The sequence below is a fragment of the Carcharodon carcharias genome, chromosome 18, assembly GCF_017639515.1.
Source record: "Carcharodon carcharias isolate sCarCar2 chromosome 18, sCarCar2.pri, whole genome shotgun sequence".
Lineage (NCBI taxonomy): Eukaryota > Metazoa > Chordata > Chondrichthyes > Lamniformes > Lamnidae > Carcharodon > Carcharodon carcharias.
In genome coordinates this window covers 19,159,683-19,175,396 of record NC_054484.1, presented here as the reverse complement: position 1 = coordinate 19,175,396, position 15,714 = coordinate 19,159,683, and the positions used below count along the sequence as shown (strand labels likewise).

The 15,714-nt window shown below is 44.0% G+C and overlaps 1 protein-coding gene across 1 annotated transcript in view; it reads right to left on the bottom strand.

The window, feature by feature from the left end:
• LOC121290411 (transmembrane protease serine 3-like) overlaps window positions 1-15,275 on the bottom strand; it is a 44,381-nt gene extending 29,106 nt beyond the window's left edge. Inside the window, exon 1 of the mRNA XM_041210850.1 lies at window positions 15,065-15,275. Coding sequence (XP_041066784.1) covers window positions 15,065-15,275 — 211 coding nt within the window. The remainder of the gene's footprint in view (window positions 1-15,064) is intronic.
• Between the last annotated feature and the right edge of the window lie 439 nt (window positions 15,276-15,714).

Sequence of the window (15,714 nt, the reverse complement as noted above, 5' to 3'; positions counted from 1 at the left end):
CCTTTCTGTAAACGAGGCTGGAACAAGAGTTAAGTGTGAAATTTGTATTAGTATGAGTTTCTTTAATATTTCCATAATACAAAGGGCTGTAAGTCAAATTCACTCACAGAAATTGTCTCCCAGCTTAAGTGAAAGCACTTTGTTTGGTTGGTTGCTCGATAGTTCGTTTCAGGGAGGAGCCAAGATTCAAATCAAATCCAAATATGCTCATGATTTGTTCAGACATGAGCCTGAGTGCAGTTTTTTTGAGTTGAAAAGACAGCTATTTACATTTATTCTGTGGCAATTATCATTTCAGCAGAATTTAAAATCAAATGGTGTTTTTAATGGGAACCTGATCTTTACTGCCCGTTTGATGTACCAATCCAAATTGAAGGTTGCACCATAAGCCCCTATGATTAGTCGGCTGCAAAAGAAATATATTTTAAAGAAGAAATGTTATTTCCCTGATAGGCTTATGCTACCTTTATTCTTTTGTCAATATTTGTGCCATCAGTATTTTGGTATACTTTCCTGATTCTGTATAATTGTATGACTTCTCAATAAACTTCACTGTTATTTCTGGCCATAATGTAATGATTTTACAATATGATACATATTGCCTTCCAGAGTGGATAGAAGCGGGGAGGTGATGGCATAGTTATATTGTTGCTGGACTAGTAATCCAGAGACCCAGGGTAATGCTCTGGGGGGACATGGGTTTGAATCATACCACAGCAGATGGTGGAATTTGAATTCAATAAAAACCTGGAATTAAAAGTCTAATGATGACCACTGTTAATTGTCATAAAACCCAACCTGGTTCACTAATGCCCCTTCAGGGAAGGAAACCTGCTGTGCTTATGTGGTCTGGCCTGGCCTACATGTGACTCCAGATGAGGTTGACTCTTAAATGACTCAGCAGTATCAAACCACTACAAAGCCTCAAAAAGGAATGAAACCAGACAGACCACCTGGTCATTATCCTAGGCACCAGAAATGACAACGGCAAACTTGGCCCTGCAAAGTCCTCCTTGCTAACATCTGGGGGTTAGTGCCAAAATTGGGAGAGCTGTCTCCACAGACTAGTCAAGCAACAGCCTGACATAATCATCCTCACTGAATCATATCTTACAGATAATGTCCCAGAAACCACAATCACCATCCCTGGGTATGTCCTGTCCCATCGGCAGGACGGACTTAGCACAATGGTATATAGTTGGGAGGAAATTGATCTGGGAGTCCTCAACATTGACTCCAGACCCCATGAAGTCACATTGCATCAGGCCAAACATGGGCAAGGAAACCTCCTGCTGATTACCATGTACCGCTCTCCCTCAGCTGATGAATCAGTGCACCTCCATGTTGAACATCACTTGGAGGAAGCACTGAGGGTAGTAAGGGTAAGGTGGAGGACTTCAATGTCCATCACCAAGAGTGGCTTGGTAGCACCACTATTTCCTGAGCTGGTCAAGTCCTGAAGGCCAAAGCTAGTGTGCTGGGTCTGCAGCAGATGGTGAGGGAACAACAAGAGAGGAAAACATACTTGACCTCATCCTCACCAACCTGCCTGCTGCAGATGCATCTGTCCATGACAGTATTGGTAGGAGTGACCACTGCACAGTCCTTGTGGAGAGGAAATCCCACCTTCACATTGAGGATACCCTCCATCAGGTTGTGTGGCACTACCACCATGCTAAACGGGGTAGATTTTGAACGGATCTAGCAACTCAAGAGTGGGCATCGAAGGTGCATTGTGGACCTTTATCAGCAGCAGAATTGTACTTGAACACAATCTGTAACTTCATGGCCCAGCATATCCCCAACTCTAGCATTGCCAAAGGCCTGGTTTAATGAAGAGTGCGGGAGGACATGCCAGGAGCAGCACCAGGCGTACCTAGAAATCAGGTGTCAGCCTGGCGAAGCTATAACACAGGACTACTTGTGTGCCAACCAGCATAAGCAGCAAGTGAAAGACAGCTAAGCGATCCCACAACCAACGGATCAGCTCGAAGATCTGCAGTCCAGTCGTGAATGGTGCTGGACAATTAAACAACTCACTGGAGGAGGAGGCTCCACAAGTATCCCCATCCTCAATGCTGGGGGAGCCCAGTCAGTGCAGAAGATAAAGCTGAAGCATTTGCTACAATCTTCAGCCAGAAGTGCTGAATGGATAATCTATCTCAGATCCTCCATAGGTCCCCAGCCCCACAGATGCCAGTTTTCAGTCAACTCAATTCACTCCACATGACAACAAGAAATGGCTGAAGGCACTGCTTATTGCAAAGGCTATGGGGCCTGAGAATATTCCGGCAATAGTGCCAAAGACTTGTGCTCCAGAACTTGCTGCACCCCTAGCCAAGCTGTTCCAGTACAGTTACAATACTGGCATCTACCCGGCTATGTGGAAAATTACCCAGGGATGTCCTAGTTACAAAAGAAAGGACAAATCCAACCTGGCCAGTTACCACCCCATCAGTCTACTCTAGATCATCGGTACAGTGACGGAAGCGGTCATCAACAGTGTTATCAAGCGGCACTTGCTTGGTAATAACCTGCTCACTGACGCCTAGTTTGGGTTCCGCCAAGGCCACTCAGCTCCTGACCTCATTACAGTCTTGGTTCAAACATGGACAACAGAGCTGAATTCCCAAGGTGAGGTGGGAGTTAATGCCCTTGACATCAAGGCCGTGTTTGACTGAGTGAGACATCAAGGACCCTTAGCAAAACTGGAGTCAATGGGAATCAGGGGGGAACTCTCCACTGGTTGGAGTCATACCTAGCATAAAGGAGTATGGTTGTGGTTGTTGGAGGTCAGTCATCTCAGCTCCAGCACATCACCGCAGGAGTTCCTCAGTGCCCTCGGCCCAACCATCTTCAGTTGCTTCATCAATGACTTTCCTTCCATCATAAGGTCAGAAATGAAGATGTTCACTGATGATTGCACAATGTTCAGCACCATTCACGACTCCTCAGATACTGAAACAGTCCGTGTCCAAATGCAGCAAGTGGGCTGACAAGTGGCAAGTAACATTCTTGCCACATAGGTGCCAGACAATGACCATCTCCAACAAGAGAGAATCTAACCATCTCCCCTTGACATTCAATGGCATTGCCATCACTGAATCCTCCACTATCAACATCCTGGGGGTTACAAATGAACTGGACTAGCTATATAACTATTGTGGCTACAAGAGTGGGTCAGAGGTTGGGAATCTTGTGGCGAGTAACTCACTTCCTGACTCCCCAAAGCCTGTCCACCATCTACTCGGCACAAGTCAGGAGTGTGATGGAATACTCCCCACTTGCCTGGATGAGTGCCGCTCCCACAACACTCAAGAAGCTGGACACCATCCAGGACAAAGCAGCCAGCTTGATTGGCACTACACCCACAAACATTCACTCCCTCCATCACCGATGCACAGTAGCAGCAGTGTGTACCATCTACAAGGTCCACTGCAGGAACTCACCAAGGCTCCTTATACAGCACCTTCCAAACCCATGACCACTACAGTAGGACAAGGGCAACAGATAGATGGGAGCACCACTACCTTGAAGTTCCCCTCCAAGCCACACACCATCCTGACTTGGAAATATATCGCCATTCCTTCACTGTCACTGGGTCAAAATCCTGGAGCTCCCTCCCTAACAGCACTGTGGGTGTACCTACATCACATGGGCTGCAGCGGTTCAAGAAGGCAGCTCACCACCACCTTCTCAAAGGCAACTAGGGATGAGCAATGAATGCTGGCCCAGCCAGCGAAGCCCACATCTCATGAAGGAAGAATAAAAAAAAAGAATTCCTGGTAACCTATACAACATGACAGGTGTAATTGGTGATTCCCTGGCCTGGAAACCCAGTTAAGTCACACATGAATGTTCAAGCTTACATTGATGGGAGGTTTTCTCTTCATGGAGCTACTTCTTGCTGTGAACACAGGTAAATAGAGTTATGAGAAAGCCGAAGGTTTTTAAGCTATGCATGTTCCCCTATAAATGAATGTGTACACACCTTGCTTCACTGACTTTCGAATATATGGATCTGCAGAAGCCCATAGCTAGTCCTATGTTACCCAGGATTATAAACTAATAGTATTGAAACTAACTGGAAGGTAGTAAAGACTACGTTAGTAAATGCTCCTCAGCGGAATATGACACCAATAGTGTACTTTTGCTTGCACGCTTTGAAAATAAGATGATGGATTCTCTCCAGAAACATGAGTGTGAGAGATCAAATGACAGTAAGAAAGGTAATGCTACACAGAATGACTGATCAATGATATATTACTGTCATGAGAACAGAGATCAAGTTTAGCAATTACCAAAACAACCTTATGTCTAACAATTGGTTATTTTGAAATTTGATTTTGTTTCTGCGTGGAAACAATCCCAACTGCAACCGTTGTGTAAACAATAGTAGTGTGGTATTTTACCATGTGGGCCATCACAACACCACTTCCAGCAGAGCTCATTATAAAATTGAGACACAGAAATGTTTTCACCTCCCTGGTGCAAATCCACTGAGAGTCACCGTATCACCTTTGTGTAAACTGTGAAGCCACCTAGTTCAGCATTGATCAGGAATTGAGCCCAGGACCTCTGGGCACAGCAACACACCAACTGAATCATCAGGGCAAGCTATCCATTCACCTTGATTGGCAGCAACTTTCTATGTGCAAATTCTTTGCCATGCTTCCCTGTATTGTAACAGAGGCTACACTTCAACAGTGCTTCAATAGCTGTGAAACACTTTGGGGGTGACCTGAGGTAATGAAAGGAGCTATAGGAATGCAAGTTCTTTATTTCTAATAGATTTACACCATTTTTTACATATTATGTGGGATGTGGACATCGCTGACAAGACTAACATTTTTGTGTCCATCACTAATTGTCCTTGAGAAGGTGGTGGTGAGCCATCTTCTTCAGCTTTTGCAGTCCATATGGCATAGGTATACTGTTATGGCATAGCAGATGTTAAATGTTGAGTTATTCAAATCTCAAAGGGAAACTTAGAACAGCTGTCACAACTTGTTTTGCAATCTGTATAAATTTTGAGAGGTGTCCTTTGAATTCGGTATTAATAAGACCACCAAGTCATATAGTTTTTTACAAAACTAAATTAAACATTTATTAACAAGAAAAATGATTTTTAAGCACATACATGGATCTACAAATTACTCCTGTACTTTTAAATCCCCTAACTAATCTGACTCCCAGTTATACTATTGTTAAGGCAACAGTAGGACACACAGATTTTAAAAGACCCAGGCAAGGTGACACATGATACCCTGAACCAGTCGAATTCAAAGTGAGTTTTCTTAACTTCAGTTACTTGAAGACAGTAGCTTGAGTCATAGCTGCTGAAGGCTTTTCACACTTGTTAGATCCTAAAATGCCTACTGTTACACATAGCCTTTGCTCCTTTATATATATATATATATATATAAATATATAAATATATATATATACATATACATATATATATATATTTATGTATATATATTTTTCCCTTTGAATGTAAATTCCCATTGTTTCACTATATCTTTGGATTTTACCTTCCTGATAATAAAAATCTCTCATAGTACTAAGTTTAGACAGTAAGCTTTGGGAAAAAATAAACACATTGGGCAAGACCTTTACCTCGACAGGCAGAGACAGCAGGCGGGCCTGGGAGCGGTCACGAAACCGATGGCTGCCCGTGATCGGGCCCTGATTCCGATTTCACATGGCTGGCTGGTTAACGACCAGCCAGTGTGAATCACGCACTGCAACGCTGAGTGGTACCAGGGTGGGGGTGGAAGGAGGGCGAGCACAGAAGTCTGCTCATGCGTGCGGGTGCTCGGACTGAAAGCTCCCTGAAAGCACTGAGCTGCCTTAGGGAGCTGAAGAATATTAAAAACATAAATAAAGAATTTCAAAATGTTAAATCATGCACCCCCCCCCACCATGTGACTCTACCACATGGGCAGGGACATGTTAAGAATGAGTTTTTAAAGTTTTTATTTTTTTAAATCACTAGTCGAAACCTCATCCCACCCGTAGATGAGGCTTTGCAAAAAATGCAAAGGCCGCTTGGCCTACTCACCCGCCCGCCAACCAAGCCGTTGGACGGGCAGTGAGAAGTCTGATTTAATTAATTGATTAAGGGCCTTAATAGGCCTCTTAATTGTCGGCAGGTGTGCTGCCGCCTCTCGAGCACGCCCGCTGAATGAAATATCGAGAGAGTGCGTGATGGCGTTGGGAAGCTAGCCCAACGTCATCGTGCACGATTTGACTCTCGTTTGGGTTGGGCGTGCACCCGCCTGACGAGGGACAATCTCTGCCCATTGTTTCTGAACTTCACCTGGCTAGGTGGTACCTTTCATGCCTCCTTTGAAAACAATCTAGCCTGGTTTATTTAAAAATGCAAATGTTCTCTTTACACTTATGTTTACCGACTTAACCTTTCAAACCTAGCTCATCTTTTACTACATCAGAGCTTTCAGACCAGCTGCCTTTAATCCTAGTAAGTCTCATACACACACACACACGCACAAACACACACACTCACACATATGACATACACACACAAACACACACACATATGACATACACACACAAACTCAAACACACACACATACGACGTACACACACAAACAGACACACATGCGACATACACACACAAACACGCACACACACAAACATACACACGTAAGACACACACAAACACACACACATATGACATACACACACAAACACACACACATATGACATACACAAACTCAAACACACACACATACGACATACACACACAAACACACACACATACGACATACACACACAAACATGCACACACACAAACACACACACTTAACACACACACAAACACACACACATAAGACATACACACACAAACACGCACACACACAAACACACACACGTAAGACACACACAAACACACACACATACGACATACACACACAAACACACACACATATGACATACACACACAAACTCAAACACACACACATACGACATACACACACAAACACACACACATACGACATACACACACAAACACGCACACACAAACACACACATATACGACATACACACACAAACCCACACACATACGACATACATGCACAAAGACACACACACACACACACACACAAACACACACATATACGACACACACACACAAACACACATACATACGACATACATGCACAAGACACACACACACACAAACACACACACATTCGACATACACACACAAACACACACACATTCGACATACACACACAAACACACACACATACGACACACACACACAAACACACACACATTCGACATACACACACAAACACACACACATACGACACACACACACACACACACACAAACACACACACATTCGACATACACACACAAACACACACACATACGACACACACACACAAACACACACACATACGACATACATGCACAAAGACACACACACAAACACACACATATACGACATACACACACACACAAACACACACACATTCGACATACACACACAAACACACACACATACGACACACACACACAAACACACACACATACGACATACATGCACAAAGACACACACACAAACACACACACATTCGACATACACACACAAACACACACACATATGACATACACACACAAACACACACACAAACGACATACACATACAAACACACACATACGACATACACACACAAACACACATACACACACACACACATGACACAGATACCGCTATTTTATAATAAATTTCAATAACATTATGAGAATTATTAGATGTTCCTGACTCACACTTACAGTGCTGTTAGAAAAGGGAGTTCCAGGATTTTGCACCAACGACAGTGAAGGAACGGGGTTATAATTCCAAGTCAGGATGGTGTGTGGCTTGGAGGGGAACTTTCAGGCGGTGGTGTTCCCATCTATCTGCTACCCTTGCCCTTCTGAGTGGTGGAGGTGATGAGTTTGGAAGGTGCAGTCGAAGGAGCCTTGGCAAGTTTCTGCAGTGTATCTTGTAAATGGGACACACTGCCGCCAATGTGCATCGGCGCTGAAGGGACTGAATGTTTAAGTTGGTGAATGGCATGTCGATCAAGTGGATTGCTTTGTCCTGGAAGGTGTCTAGATTCTTGAGTAACATAGTAAGAGTTTCAATCAGCAGAGGAATTCACTCCAACTAGTTCACCTATCCACGGTATTCCCATGGTGCATTAAAACCCAGTTGTTCAGAAGAATCTGTTGGGTTCTTTCTTGAAACTCATTGGGGAGAATTTTCTCCCCATTGTGGGGGGGGGTTGGGTGGGAATGGGCGCGGGCGGGTATGCAGCAGGTCACCGCCCGCGATCAGCTGCGCGCTGCCCTTTTACATGGCTGGGCCAATTAAGACGCGCCCAGCGTGACGCACACCCGGAAGCGCTGAGCACTCCCTGTGCGGGTTGGGGGGGGTGGGGGGGGGGGGGGGGGTTGGGAGGGGGGTGGTGGAGTAGGCTGAGTCCGGGCCTGCGCTCTTTCACATGCACGCGCAGGAAAGGTCCCAGAAATCTCCCTGAGGCTCAGAGCTGCCTGAGGGAGATTGATTTGATTTGTAAAAACTTTAATAAAGATTTAAAAAAAAATTAAGACATGTCTCTTCCTGTGACGGTGTCACACGAGCTGGGACACGTCAACGAACTTTAATAAAAACTTTCATTCAATTTATAAATACTTCATGACACCTCACCCCGCCTGTGGGTGACGTTTCATGATAAATGTGAAGGCCGCCTGGGCTCCTCGCCTGCCCCCCACCCCTCCGCCAACCTTAAGTTTGGATGCTCACTTTAATTAGTTTTTAAATGGCCTTAATAGGGCTTTGACAGTTCGGTGGACTTGCAGCCAAGTCGGCGACACGCCCGCAGAATTGAGGATCAGAATGACACGCGGTGACGTCGAGATGTCCGGCCTGACATCACCGCGTGTCATTTTACGTGACAGCGACGAGCAGGCCCCACCCCCGCTCACTGACCCGAAGGTTCTGGCCATTAACGTTTCTTGTTTCGCCACCTGTGATGTCAATCTGCTCCACATCATCACCAGCCGTTCTATAAAAAAGCTCCTCCTTCATTTTTTATTTGTTCTTGTTGTAAATATGGCCCCTTGTATATAAATTCTATACATGGTCTTAGCACTTACTTTGGATCCAATTCATCAAAGCCATTCATCATTTTCAACACTTCTATAGTATCTTGGCCTCTTTCAAGAGAGAAAAGATCCAGGGTAAGAAATCTTTCCATATAAGCTATTAACTTAGTTTCTGAAATCTTCTGTGTAGATCTTCTCCATATCCCCCACAACAACTAGTTACCATTTTTGAAACAGGGAGATTAGGGCTACACACTGTACCCCAGATAGGGTCTCACCAGGATCAAACTTACAAGGACTTCTCTCAATTTATAAATTATAACTCTTGCTATGCAACCTAACATACTTTTCTTTAACAAAATAGCAAAATACTGCTGTAAATCAGAAATAAAAACCGAACGTGCTGGAAATACTCAGCATCTGTGTAGAGAGAAAGAGGGTTAACCGTTCAGGGCAATGACCTTTCATGAGAGCTGGGAATAGCTGGAGGAACAAATACATATGCAGGAAAAGGGGGAAGGGGAGGAAGAGAGCAAAAGGGAAGGCTGGTGATAGGGTGGAAGACAAGGGAAATGAAATAACAGAAGAGATGAATGGGGGGGGGTGGAAGTGGGGAATGGACGAGTAAAGAGGAGTGCAAATGGAAAATGCAGAATCATTACTAACAGCTGCCATCTAAAAACAAACCACCAAAATTACATGGGAGCAGAGGTTATGATCCAAAACTGTAATAATGCCACCCTATCACTCTAGTTGGTTTGGCACATTTCTTTCCCTTAAAACACTTAGAAAGTAATTAAATGAAAGTGGTCCCAATACTAAGCTTTGTGGCATTCCACTGGCAAGTTGCTGCTGACTACATGCTTGCTCATGCAGGACAACTCATTTTTGTTTAAAAATCATGTCAATTCATTTCAATACATTCCCATCTTGCTGATAATGACATAAAAACTTAAGGAGGAAGAGTAGGCCATATGGTCCCTCAAGCCTGCGTCGCCATTCAATACGATCATGGCTGATTATCAACCTCAACTCCATTTTCCCACTCGCTCCCAATATTCTTTGACTTCCTGAGAAACAAAAAATCTGTCTACCTAAGCCTGAAATATATTCAACAATAGAGCATCCACAGGCTTCTGTGGTAGAGAATTTCAAAGGTTCACAACCCTTTGAATGAAGAAATTTCTCCTCACCTCTGTCCTTTGTGATCAGCCCTGATTCCTCAGACTGTGCCCATGTCCTAGATTCCCCAGCCAGAGGAAACAGCCTCCCAGTGTCGACCCTGTTTAGCCCCTTTAGAAACTTGCATGCTTCAATGAGGTCACCTCTCATTCTTCTAAACTCCTTAGAATATAGACCAAATTTATTCAACCTTACATTATGGAGTATCTCTCTTATCCCAGGAACCAACCCAGTGAACCTTTGCTATACTGCTTCCAAGGCAAGTAGATATCTCCTTAGATATGGAGATGAAAACTATGCACAGTTCTCCAGGTGTGGGCTCATCAATGCCCCATAGAATGATAACAACTCTTCATTATTCTTGTATTCCATGCGCCAGCCTTCAGTCCATTTGATTGCCTCCACGTGATATCAAGAAATGGCTGAAAGCACTGGATACTGCAAAAGCTATGTGCCCCAACAATATTCCAGCAATAGTACTGAAGGCTTTTGCCCCAGATCTTGCCATGCCAAAGCCAAGCTGTTCCAGTAAAGCTACAACACTGGTGTCCAGCCAGCAATGTGGAAAATTGTCCAGGTGTATCCTGTACAGAAAAAGTAGGACAAATCCAACCTGGCCAATTACCACCCCATCAGTCTACTCTCGGTCAACAGTAAAATGATGGAAGGTGTCAGCAACAGTGGTATGAAGCGGCACTTGCTGAGCAAAAATCTACTCACTGACGCAGAGTTGGGTTCAGCCAGGGCCAGTCAGCTCCTGACCTCATTACAGCCTTGGTTCAAACATGGTCAAAAGAGCTGAACTCCAGAGATGAGGTGAGTGTGACTGCCTTTAACATCGAAGCAGCATTTGACCGAGTGTGGCATCAAGGAGCCCCAGCGAAACTGGTTGGAGTCATACCTAGCACAAAGGAAGATGGTTGTGGTTGTTGGAGGTCAGTCATCTCAGCTCCAGAACATCAATGCAGGAGTCCTGCATCTGGGCCTAACCATCTTCAGCTGCTTCATCAATGACCTTCCTTCCATCATAAGATCAGAAGTGGGGATGTTCGCTGATGATTGCACAATGTTCAGCACCATTTGCGACTCCTCAGATACTGAAGCAGTCCATGTCCAAATGCAGCAAGACCTGGACAATATCCAGGCTTGGGCTGACAAGTGGCAAATAACATTTATGCCACACAAGTGCCAGGCAATGACCATCTCCAACAAGAGAGAATCTAACCATCACTCCTTGAGGTTCAATGGCATTACCATCACTGAATCCCCCACTATCAATATCCTGTGGGTTACCATTGACCAGAAACTGAACTGGACTAGCCATATAAATATTGTGGCTACAAGAACAGGTCAGAGGCTTGGAATCCTGCAGCGAATAGCTCACCTCCTGACTTCCCAAAGCCTGTCCACAACCTACAAGGCACAAGTCAGGAGGATGACGGAATACTCCCTCCTTGCCTGGATGAATACAGCTCCAACAACACTCAAGAAGTTTGACAACATCCAGGACAAAGCACCCCGCTTGATTGGCACCACATCCACAAACATTCACTTCCTCTACCGCCGACCCATAGTAGCAGCAGTGTGTACCATACACACTGTACAGTGTGTACAGATACACTGTAGAAACACACCAAGGCTCCTAAGACAGCACCTTCCAAATCCAAAACCACTATCATCTAGAAGGGCAAGAGAAGCATGTACATCGGAACATCACCACCTGGAAGTTCCCCTCCAAGCCATTTGCCATCCTGACTTGGAAATATATCGCCATTCCTTCACTGTCGCTGAGTCAAAATCCTGGAACTCCCTTCCTAACAGCACCATGGGTGTACCTACACCACATGGACCGCAACAGTTCAGGAAGGCAATTCACCACCACCTTCTAAAGGGCAATTAGGGATGGGCAAGAAGCCCACATCCCTTCAATGAATAAATAATTTAAAAACCCTCAAAATAAAGGCCAACACCTATTTGTCTTCTTAATTGCTGTGCCTGCATGCTAACTTTCTGTGTTCGGGTAATTGACCTAAGATGTTTCTCTTTCCACAGATTTTGCCAGGCCTACTGAATATTCCCAGAATTTTCTGTTTTTATTGCTAGCTTTCGATGTTCCTTTTATGGTCATGTTTGATGGATGCTTTTGCAAATGGAAAATATTTTCTAGTGACTTTCCACAGGGCTCAGATTTGGCTCTCTTGCTGTTTTTTTGTAAATATTAATGATTTGGACTTAAACATGGGTGGAATGATTGAGAAATTTGCTCATGACACCAAAATCGGCCATGCAGTTGACGTTGAAATGGGTAGCTGTTGTCTCCAGAATGAAAACAATGGTTTGGTTCGATGGGCGGAGAAGTGGAAAATGGTATTCAATCCAGAAAAGTGTCCAGTAATGCATTTGGGGAGGGCAAACAAAGCTACAGAATGCACAATACATGGGAGAGGATATTGATGTACAGGAAGTGAGGGACCTTGGCATGCATGTCCAAAGGCCCCTGAAGGCGGCAGGACCGATGGATAAGGTGGTATGTTAAGCAGGTTTATTAGACTGTTTTTGAGGATGTTACTGGTAGAACTGATGAAGGGGAACCAATTGATGCAGCATACTTGGATTCCCAAAAAGATATTCAAAAAGGTTGAAAGTTAATATGCAAGGTAAAGGTTCATAGGTTCGCGGCTAATACATCAGCATGGATAGAGAATTGTTTAATGGAGCGGAAACAAGGAGTAGGGTTAAACAAGGCATTTTCAAGTTAGCAGGCTGTATTTAGTGGAGTGCCATAAGGATCTATGCTGCGACCTCAGCTATTTACAATGTATTGGTGGGATTTTCCAGCCATGACACCAGTGGGCATCAACAGCTCTCCAAATATTCCAGTCTCATTCATAATGATGACCGTCACTGTCAGGGCTGGAAGATTCTGGCCTATTTTAATGACTTAGATGAAGAGACAGAACGTAGAATAAAGTATCTAAATTTGCTGATGATACAAAAGAAGGGAATGTAAGCTGTGAGGAGGACACAAAGAGGCTACAAAGGGATATAGACAGGCTAAGTGAGTGGCAGCAAGATGTTTAATGTAGGGAAGTGTGGAGTTATTCACTTCTGTGGTAAGAATAGGAAAGCAGAATATTTTTAAGAGGTGTGAAACTTGTGAATGCTGATGAACAGAGGGACTTGGGTGTATTCACAGAACCATAGAAAAGTTACAGCGCAGGAAGGGGCCATTCAGCCCATCGTGTCAGCACTGGCCAAAAAAACAAAAAAATAAACTAGCTGCCCATTTTAATCCCACCTTCCAGCACCTGGTCCATAACCTTGCAGGTTATAGCACTTCAGCTGCAGATCCAGGTGCCTTTTAAATAAGTTGAGGGTTTCTGCCTTCACCACCAAACCAGGCAAGGAATTCCAAACACCCACCAGCCTCTGGGTGAAGAAACCTTTCTCATGTCTCCTCTAATCCTTCTATCAATCACCTTAAATCTGTGCCCCCTGATAATTCACCTCTTTGCTAATGGAAACAGGGCATCCCTATCAACACTATCTAGGCCTCTCATAATCTTGTACACCTCAATCAGGTCACCCCTCAGCTTCCTCAGTTCCCAGGAAAAAAAACTCTCAGTTTATCCAATCTTTCCTCATAGCTGCAATTACCAAGCCCTGGCATCATCCTTGCAAATCTCCTCTGTACTCTCTCCAGAGCAATTATGTCCTTCCTGTAATGTGTCGACCAGAACTGTATACAAAATTCCAGCTGTGGCCTAACCAGCATTTTATACATTCCATCTTTATATCCCTGATTTTATATTCTATACTCCATCCAATAAAGGAAAGCATTCCGGATGCTTTATTTTTTTAAATTCATTCATGGGATGTGGGTGTCACTGTCTAGGCTAGCATTTATTGCCCATTCCTGATTGTCCTCATTCAGAGGGCATTTAAGAGTCAGCCACATTGCTGTGGGTCTGGAGCCAGAAGTAGGCCAGACCAGGTAAGGACAGCAAGTTTCTTTCCTAAAGAGACATCAGTGAACCAGATGGATTTATTACAACAATTAACAATGGTTTCATGGTCATGCATCAGCCTTTTAATTGCAAACTTTTATCTACTGTGGCAGGATACAAACCCAGGTTCCCAGAGCATTACCCTGAGCATCTAGTCCAGCGACAATACCACTACGCCATCCCCTCCCCCTGATCTGTTGGGACTATTCCGGAATCTAGGGCCAGGATTTTACGGCCCCACTGCAGCAAGTCTCCCCCCCACCCCCCCACCCCCACCCTGGCAGGACTGTAATATCCTGCTGGGTGGGAGGGGCTGTAAAATTCTGGCCTAGGGAACTTTGGAGAATCATAACCAGTGCATCCACCATCACTGCAGCTGCCTCTTTGAGAACCTTAGGATATAGAGCATCAGGTCCTGGGGATTTGTCAGCTTTTAGTCCCCTAAATTTCTCCAATACTTTTTTACTGCTGATATTAATTACCTTAAATTCCTCACTCTAATTAACTTCTTGTTTTCCCTCTATTTCTGATATGCAATTTGTGTGTTCTACTATGAAGAGAGGCACAAAATACTTATTCAACGTCTCTGCCATCCTCATTCCCTATGATAATATCTCTTAACTGCCTCGAAGGGACCATGCTTAACTTAGCTACTCTTTTTTCGACACTTGCAAAAGCTGTTACCATCTATTTTTTATATTCCCAGCTAGTTTAATCTCATATTCCATTTCTTCCCTTTTTATCACCTTTTTGGTCACATTCACTGTTTTCTAAAATACTCAAATCATCAGATTTATTGCTACCCTTTGCAGCAGTATAAGCCTCCTCTTTTAATCGAAAACAATCCTTAACTTCCTTAGTGAGCCAGTGATAGGTATTTCTTGCTGAGTTTTTGTTTCCTGTTTTTGTATTTTTGTATAATTTCTTTAAAGGTTCCCGTTGTTTAATTATCGCCATACTTTTGAGTCAATCTGCCTTAGCCAGATCCCTCCTCATATTTATGTAATTGGTTTTCTTTCAATTTAAGATTCTTGTTTGGGCTTGGGTCTTATGTAATAGCGTGTTGTGTAGACTGGGGTTAGATGCCTTCCTGAAATCCATGTAGATAATATCCACTGTCTCCCCCATCTAGATGAAGGTGACATCAAGGCCACATTTGACGAGGTGTGGTATCAAGGAGCCCTAGAAAAACTGAAGTCAATGAGAATCAGGGGGGAACTCTCCACAGATTGGAGTCATACCTAGCATAAAGGAACATGGTTGTGGTTATTGGAGATCAATCATCTCAGTCCCGGGACATTGCTGCAGGAGTTCCTCAAGGTAGTGTCCTAGGCCCAACTGGATTTATCCATCTTTAACTGTTTCACTAATAATCTTCCCTATAATCATAAGGTCA